The 8,789-nt window shown below is 33.8% G+C and overlaps 2 protein-coding genes across 4 annotated transcripts; both read right to left on the bottom strand.

Moving 5' to 3' along the window:
- Positions 1–1,274: 1,274 nt before the first annotated feature.
- LOC133316018 (uncharacterized) lies at positions 1,275–5,920 on the bottom strand. Of its 2 annotated transcripts, XM_061517710.1 has the most exons (5): positions 5,891–5,920; positions 5,597–5,648; positions 3,097–3,568; positions 2,222–2,553; positions 1,275–2,060 (listed from the first exon to the last, which is right to left on the bottom strand). In XM_061517710.1, the coding sequence occupies exons 2-5, from the start codon at positions 5,607–5,609 to the stop codon at positions 1,561–1,563; spliced, it is 1,317 nt and encodes a 438-aa protein (XP_061373694.1). In that variant the 5' UTR covers positions 5,610–5,648; positions 5,891–5,920; the 3' UTR covers positions 1,275–1,560. The 2 variants fall into 2 exon arrangements, with proteins under 2 accessions (XP_061373694.1, XP_061373693.1); XM_061517709.1 differs by lacking the exons at positions 5,597–5,648; positions 5,891–5,920 and having other exon boundaries at positions 3,097–3,808.
- LOC133316019 (tRNA-splicing endonuclease subunit Sen2-1-like) lies at positions 3,501–7,793 on the bottom strand. 2 transcript variants are annotated; one of them, XR_009752162.1, is made up of 4 exons: positions 7,673–7,793; positions 5,891–6,651; positions 5,597–5,648; positions 3,501–3,568 (listed from the first exon to the last, which is right to left on the bottom strand). XR_009752162.1 is itself a non-coding variant. In XM_061517711.1 (3 exons), the coding sequence occupies exon 2, from the start codon at positions 6,644–6,646 to the stop codon at positions 5,909–5,911; it is 738 nt and encodes a 245-aa protein (XP_061373695.1). In that variant the 5' UTR covers positions 6,647–6,651; positions 7,673–7,793; the 3' UTR covers positions 5,487–5,648; positions 5,891–5,908. The 2 variants fall into 2 exon arrangements, 1 of the variants encoding a protein (XP_061373695.1); XM_061517711.1 differs by lacking the exon at positions 3,501–3,568 and having other exon boundaries at positions 5,487–5,648.
- Between the last annotated feature and the right edge of the window lie 996 nt (positions 7,794–8,789).

Genomic DNA, 8,789 nt, shown 5'->3' with positions numbered 1-8,789 from the left:
ATATCCTAGTAAATATGTGGTGCTACAGAAGAATTCTTTTTGCAGCAACATAAAAAGTGTAATTGCCTATAATTTAACAACTCTTAAGGGAATTTGCAGTTGGAGTCCACTTTTTTTTTTTCATTTTAGTGGGTCTCTCCCACTTTTTTGTGTGTTGTATGAGACAATTTGTATTGTCTCATACAACGCGAGAAAAATATTTTCCATAAACTGAACCTCCAAATTCTTCTTCGTCTGACCTTTGTTTTGTGAGATTAGGTGAGGGTCATCAGCTGCTCTATCTTTCCTGCATACCATAAAGATTACTGTTGTAGAATCACTTTCTATGATGACTCATTTGTACCCCAACAACTTGTCTCCAATCCAGTTAGAACTCCCCAAAGCTCAGACATTTGAGAGTCACAAACACCTATTAAGTTTGTATTTAATTTATATTTAATATTGATGAGATACATAACTAAATTTTAACTATGGGGAAAACATCTCTCGTGTCGGAGAAGAGATGTTTCTCCTACGAGTGGTTTTTCGATTTTTGTGCAGTATTATTTTTTTTTATTGATGTAAACCCCACACAAGATATGTCTATAGTATGAGATACATATTTTCTACTGCATGAGAAAATCGAAACCCTTTAACTATTAATTATTAAGGAATGCTAAACCCGACGAAAATACAAAGGCAAGGAGAGAACTTCATAATATGGACTGTTTTTTTAGTAAACTTAGATAATTATATACTATTCAAAATTCTTAATATTTTGAAATTTATATTAAAAAAAATACACTTCCCATCAAACCCCGACTAGTGAGGGTATAGTTAAATACATAATCTTTCAGTTATAAAGAAACAACTTTACCACCCGTCTTATTTTAAAACTTATATTATTACATATTAATTATGGGCTTAATGTTTCTCATATTGTAGAAGATAATTTTATTCATGTGAGGAGAAGAGAGAGAAAAAAAAAAGTTTCACACACTTTTATATGTGTAAGAGATAAATTTATCTCTTACAACATGTGAAACAATAATTTATCATCTGGATGATAAAACTAACATTTCAATTTTTTTTTATATTTTAACAAAATATATGAATTAAAAATAGGGTTTATTAAATCATGTAGCTTTTATTCTTGTTGAAGGCTGTCCCAATATCACTTAAAGATATATCAATTTTACAAATAAATTACATATTTTACATTACAGAAGCAGATCGCGAAGTACCAGATCTAAAATTATCAATTGAAGTATATTGGCATTTTTATAGAACCACTCCTAAAGAAACAAATAAGAAAAGGAAAAAGGCATTCTACTATGGAGAAAAAGAAAATGGAATTACACACTGATATAAACAATTCGCAGGCCTTTCAATCGCAATTTTTTTTGAATGAAATGCACTCAACGTATAGTGAAATAGTGTTAGATCCTCAATCTCTTATTTTTATTGATGCACAAAGCATATGCACCTCCCATCTTTTTTAACGTGGTTCCCATTCCATTGATGGTTAAGCAACCTACGTGCTTTGGAGCTTTTTCCTCTGCAGACCCAAAGTTAGTAACTTCATTTGCTATTTGTGTACAAAACAGAATTAAAATTAAGGAAAGAGATGTTATTCACAGTGGATGGTTTGAACTCCAAAGGATTATTCCACTGTTCTAGTTGATTGTTTGACTTTGACCATCTCATTTGTACATTTTTAACCTCAAGACCTTCAATGTACTCCATCATCATGCCCGCAGTCCAGTGTTTAACCAATTCTTGACATCCTGGCCTATAGTCCAATAACCCACCAGCATAGTTGGTGAACCTTCCGTAAGTGATATTCATGTTGATGAATCTCAAATTTCTTAACAATCCTCTCTTTGAACCAGACAGGAAGATGCCATTTTCAGAATTAGCAGTGATGTTAATGAAAAGTACATTTGATATTGAAGCCTCCTTTGATGTTGAGTCTCGTGGGCAAGTTGTGACATAGATAGGCTCCGCTCTACCCCACCATGATGGATCATAATATCTTGTGCTGATATTTATGTTTGAGAAGACAATGTCACTTACATTTCCTGCACAAGACAAGGAAGTTTAAAGCATTTGAAACCCATGTTTAAGGTTAGACACTTTGTTTTGCATTCAACATTTTGAGGTAAGAAAAAAACATTCACAGAACAAAACAATGATGATTTCTGATGCAATCAGTAATCGGGAAGAGAAGCAAGTTACCTACCTCCATCACGTATCTGGAATCCAAGCCCTCTGTGAGAATCAACAATAGTGATATTGTCAAACACAAAATGCTTGAAATCAAACCAACTAGCACTGCCGAGTTTAATTGCAGAAGATTTGGATCGAATCCAACAGTTGGTGACAGTGAGGTTGTAAACAGGGCCTGTGGATGACTTTGGACAGATTGCATCGTCCCCTGTATCAATGTGGCATCGAGTGATTAAGGTGTTGTTTGAGTCCTCGATGTCAATCCCATCGTTGTTTGGTATATTGAAGTCACCATAAATTGCAATATCGTGAATAGCTATGTTGTCACTCCGTACCAAGTGTAAGCTGCAATATCCATAAACTCTTGTTTGTTAGATAAAGCTGCAATTATAATTTATAACCAATCTAAATGAATTATTTTGCAAATCATATTTGAACAACGAGAAGAGTTATATTTATAAACTCAACTATGTAGTCTTGAAGTGATTTTGTAAGAATTTGTAATATAATCCTGCCTATAAATAAAAAGAAAAATATGTTTTTCAGATTATTTCTCCCGTCGTTCAAAACAACGTCGTTTTGAGACGGAAATCAAGGTATTTTTATAATTATAATATATTGCAGAGTTATATTAGTTTTTATCATTATAATTTTTTAATTTTATAACTCAAAAACGATATCGTCGTTTTGAGTTGACTGTAGATAACTTTATATCAGTGACCGAAAAAAAATAGACGAGAGTCAGTTTCTTCTTTCTGTCATTTTCTTACCCATTTTGTGTGTGTGTGTGTGTTGCATTGATAAACATATTCCCCAAATAAAAATAACAGTTTTTGAAAAAATGAATCGAATTGATTAAATAGAATCTAGTAGTTTAGCAAAACGCACCACCAATAAGCAGGTTGGTTGAGAGTAATGTTGGAGACTCTAACGTTGTTGCAGCCAAGGAAACCGATGAGCCTAGGCCTGCACTCGTCTCCTAAGCATGAACCTGTCTGGTTCCAGCTTACCATGATGTTCTTCCTCGGATCTTGTCTCACCACGAACTTCTCCGCCTGCCCATCCACCACTCCGCCGCCACTGATTCCCACGTCCGTCGCGTTCTCCGCCACCACCACATACCACCGCGACGAGTCCTTCGGGTAGTCTTCTAGCCTCGTGCCGCCCAGGATGGTGGCGCCGACCTCCACGTTCAACACCACTCCGGATTTCAGGAACACCGTCGCTGTCAGGTACTTCCCCGGCGCCGGGAAGGTGACGTGGCAGGGGAAGCCGGCCGGGCAGGAGTTGATGGCCGATTGGATTGCTACTGTGTCGTACCGGACGCCGTCGCCGGAGGCTCGGAAGTCGGTGACGGAAACTGTAATTGGGATCGGATTTAGAGGGTATGACGTGGCGAGGAGTGATTGGGTGAGAAGTAATGAGATGATTTGAAAGAGGAATAGTGGTGGCTTGTCCATCTTTGGATTGGCTTACTGGTTTTACATGTTCGACCGATAACGCCGTAAATTTATATTATATGGTTCACTCTAACATTTTTCAAGATATACAATTATTTTATTCACCATCCGATAAGATCCTACTATAATTCAAACTTGGATAGCGTAAATTATCACTCCATTGACTATATAATACCATAATATGAAATTCAAGCAGGACCTTTTAATCTACATACATAACAATTGATTTAACCTATTAGTATTGTTTTTTTTTTTTTGGTGAAAAACTATTAGTATTGTTTTAGTTCATGTATTCAATTCTCACAATCCATCTCCTAAATGAATAGTGAATGACTATCCAATTGCCAATACGATGGTATTTGAATTACTTGTCTCATTTGATAACATATAATCTCAATGAGATTCTTTACTTAATTAATGTAATACATAAATTATAATAAAGAATCACCACCGTTTTAAAGATTTGATATGGCATTATTCAATTAAGAGAATTTAGGATAAGTCTTGCTGAATAACTAAATTTAAAATTAATTTTTATCAATGAAGTTCACTCAATAATAAATAAAATACTATAAATGTATAAAAATATATATTACTAACAGTTTTCAATTAATGAACAAAGGAGAAAATATTTAATTCTCTTATAATATGGAGGACTTCATGAAAAATTTTCTGAAACACAAGTTCTATTAGTATTAAGAATCTAAGATTGCATTTGTTACTGATCGTGGCAACTTTTTCCTCAAACAAAGTTTGGCAAGTGGTAGAATGGGAAGAGTCCAGCAACAGTCTTATGCTAGAATTAGCAATTGGGGAAAAATGTGTCGGATCTTCAATAAAAAATCCTGAATCTTGAAAACAGTAGCTCTTCCTGCTCTCTGGATGCATATGTAGAGATTTTTTTTGTTTGGATGGTGTAGCAACATATAACCCAAGCTAATGGCATCAATACCAGTCTTATAGTTAAGTTGCTTTAGTATTTTTGTTATTCTAATTTTCCTTAATATGTCGCTACCGTATGATAGTCCCTTTTTGTAATTGATGTTTACTTCTTCGTTGCAACCAACTTGGAGTTATATAGTGAAGTGGTGGTAATAAAAAGAATATGAAAAAATTGCATGAAACTCTCCTCTCTTTCTTATTTTCTCTTTACTCTCCTACTTTCTTCTTCCCCTCTTCTCTTCTTCAATTCCTTCTCCATTTCTCCAAATTATACAGCTACAGATAGTATGTGATTTAAAATCTACAATATTACCTCCACACTTTATGTTGCACAACCATAGTGTAGCTGCTTGTACTTGAATACTCAAATTGATTATTTTGTAATGAATGTTGTTGGAACTTGCCGATTTTAGTTTGGTTAAGACAATTGGACATGGCTTAACCTCTGATTTTCCTAATATTCAGTGTTGTAATGATTTTCTTTCAAATGACAAAAGCTATGAAATAACTTTTGGTAATTTTATTTTCCTTTTCCAAGGGAATATCAAGTCGGTGAAAAGTAGTGCTTGGGGTTACATTATATTTTATCCACTTTCGCCATCTTATCAATTTATTTCTCATCCAGCATCCAATACTTTCTTTCTCAAAGTAATGCTTCAAAACTTTCATTGTACCTTAATGTAATGCTAAATCCCCAATAATGGCCTACATTAACTTAGAGCTATGCTGTGCCATGTGAATTTGGAAATTGGAAATTGGAACTAGTCTCCAAATTGTCCAATACATTCATTAAACTCGTTTCTTCTTTTTATTTCTTTTAGTAATTAAACTCGTTTCTTCTATAGGGCTTCATTATGAAGATGGATGAAAGCCATAAACAATGAATGCAGAATTTAAATTAAAATACAGTGAAGTGGTTTCAAACAAATAAAAAAATAAAACAAAACAAAAACAAAAGAACACTACGTACTACATCTAAGTCTAACCTTCAAATTTCATTATGGATGAGTATGTTCTCTTGTATAGCCTCTAGAGAACCTAAAAAAATAAAAATGAAATGGCAATGAGATTATGCAGAAAGGGAATGACAATCTTATGACTATGGTGAATGCCTAAATGGATCATATTTGATATATAGCTTTAACAATAATATCCTTTGGACAAAGACTATAAAAAAAATATATGTATATGATTTACTTTTGCTTATTTGATATAATTCGTTGTGTCCATATGATATGTAATCAAATGACAATGTACATATACCACACAGTATTTATTACCTGGTTCTGATTTCAATGCTAGCATGAACTACATCTTTCACGGCATTGTTCTGGACTCCATCTGGTAATTGTGCGCTCTTCAACGGTATAGTTTGCCAAACATAATGGAGACTCATCATTGTTACCGTTTTTATTGACGTACATAACTAATAAGATTTTTGCAACACTTCCAAGAAGGCGAGTTGTGCAATGAACATCAGACCATACTCTCAATCTTCCATTTAGATCTTTATCATCCCCATCTGATAAAACAAGTACACCATACTCAGAATGGACACGGGCTGGATGATGACGATAGACAATGAAGTCTACACCATACTGAGCTCCCGACCTCACTACCCAATTTTTCATTCGAAGGTGAGAATAAGCCTTGTAGAAACAAGGGAATGTTTCTTTCTTGGACTTCATGTAATGCCATAGCTCTTCATCATTTTGGGGACCAGTATCACCACCATTAATCTTAAGGCATTTCAAGGAATAGCATAGGTAGAATGCTTCCTCCAAGCTTAATTGAAACCACTGTGTGTCCTTTTCAACTGTTCTTACAGGTCGACCAAAGCATGTTTTATCAAGCAGATCACTTTGTTCTGCTCCCACTGCTAAGTGTACACTGTTATTAGAGAGAAATCCACAAGTACCGGACTGAACTAAAGAGGACTGAAGTTGAGATATCATCTTTGACATGGGCTCTTTAAGCGCTTCAGCTTCTGCATCCCTTTTAGCTTTTGCATCTTTTCCTTTCCATCTTGGTGCCATTTGGCCTTACAAAATGAGTAAACGGATGTGTAAATTCAAAGTCTGTGCTAATTTAGCAAAGCTCAATCAAAGAGGTAACGATAGAAGATAGGAAATTTCTTGCAAGAAAAGGAGGAGAATTTTTTTTCAACTTTTCACCAAAACATCACCAGGCTGCCCGTGATAAGGTCCCCACTATTTGCTTGCCCACCTCAAAAGTTACAAATATCAGGAGTTTTATATATTTACTAATACCTAAGCAACCATCAAGTAAATTATCCAACCTAAAGGCCTCATGACAATTACAGTACTCATCTAACTTATACTAATCTCCTTGAAAGGTCTCAAATACTATATAAAGGATAGAGTAAAAACAAAAATTAAAGTTAACCATAAGCACACAGACAAAAAAACTAATTCAAATAAACCAAAAGCTAAACCAATATATAGCATAGTTTTAATAAATATGTTGACATCAAAATAGCCTAATTGTCTTTAAGCAAATAAGCGAGGCAATGAAAAAAGAAAAAGAAAAAGGCAGACTCTACCAACTTTGATCTTTCTTTTTCCGCCTTCAAGAACATAAGTTGTAGCCTAATTGTCTTTTAAACAAACCTATTGCTGCATTGTTTCTATTATCTCTCTTTCTTAGTGATTTTATCAAACACTTGACCTGCGTTTTTTAAGAGGGTGGGTGCTTCAAGGTAAGGAGGAGAAAGCGTACATAAAAGAAAAAAGTGTTTTATTATAAGATGTTGAATTCCCCTAAAGCTTTTTCATGTCATGTAACGATACCAAAAACATAATTTTCGTAAAGATGATTTCAGGACTAAGTTTTAGGATATAAACAAAGCCAATCTTTGTATGTTTGATAACCTTTTGATCTAATAGTCCCTGGGAGAGGCATATAAATACATTATTTACAAATTGAGGATGAGGTTTGGTATTTAGCAAACATCATGAACACGAGAATACAACAACGACATAGCTATTGATTCATGTAGCAAAGTAATTGAGGGAGAAGAAGAGAAAAACCCTAACACTCACCTGAGAAACAAGGAGAGGAGAATACTGGAGTTTCAGATCACTGCACCTACGACAAAATGACCGGGAAAATAGGGATTTCCACAGGAAATTGGTTCGTTTGAAGCTTCAAGCTTAAATGCTTCGAGTTTGGCAGCTGTTCAGGGCATGTTTGGGTGGATTTAAAAAGTAAAAATAAAAGTAAAAATAAATAATTTTCACATTAAGTAATGTCTGTTTTTTAAAAAGAAGAAGTGACAAAGAAAGTCAAAATTTTTAAAAAAAACAGAAATCAAAAATCAAATATTATTTTCAAAAATCAAATATTTTTATAAAAATATAAATAACTTTAAATTTTATAAAAAATATTTTTAAAATAAAAAAGAGATAAAAACTAATTTTTCTAGAAGGCAAAACAAACGACTCTTAGGGGACGTTTTGTAGAGGAGAAATTTTTTTTTACTAGGGAAATATGATTAGTGGAAAAATAGTGAGAAAACAAATTTACTGGGCAAGTTTATAAAAAACTGTTTGGTAGGCCGAAATATTACCAGGAAAATTGATTTAAATTTACTAAATCTATGTTTGGTTGAAAGTAAAATATTGATGGAAAAATATATTGAAAAATCAAAAATACCCCTTGTAAATTTTGAATCTAAATAGACCCGTGAGTGTATCATTGGACATCTATGCAAGGAACGTTCGTCTTTCGTTATGTGTTTCTCTGTGTTTCTTCATAAATTTTTCTTTGATATTTATTTTAATGTTTGGTTCTTATATTGATTTGTTTGCTTTCCTATCTTCTTGTTGGGTTTTTAGATGAATTATGTAAAAACGGATGGTTCCCGTACATCAGCAACGTTGGTAAGTTGGAGTTTGTCATACCAGCCAACAAGGGCTTATTTATATGTAAATTTTGTTGAAACTTTTGGGTTTCTCTTTGTGGGCTGCTACTTCTTGTGGAAAGGCTTGTTCTTCTTTCCTGCTCTTACAATACTGATAGTTAAACTACGGTTGTTTACACTTTTCTTTGAGCAGACCGTGCCAAATTATTTGATTTAAAAGCAATGTTTGATTACAATTATGCCATTTGTTTTCATTAACCGTAGGGAAAAACAACCAGAGGTTCTAAATAATTGCT

Source organism: Gastrolobium bilobum, unplaced genomic scaffold (genome assembly GCF_033153095.1).
Source record: "Gastrolobium bilobum isolate Gb01-03AN ecotype WA unplaced genomic scaffold, APGP_CSIRO_Gbil_v1 utg12345, whole genome shotgun sequence".
In the NCBI taxonomy this organism is placed as follows: domain Eukaryota; kingdom Viridiplantae; phylum Streptophyta; class Magnoliopsida; order Fabales; family Fabaceae; genus Gastrolobium; species Gastrolobium bilobum.
The sequence above is the reverse complement of the archived record's forward strand: the minus strand, read 5'-3'. Positions and strand labels throughout refer to the sequence as shown.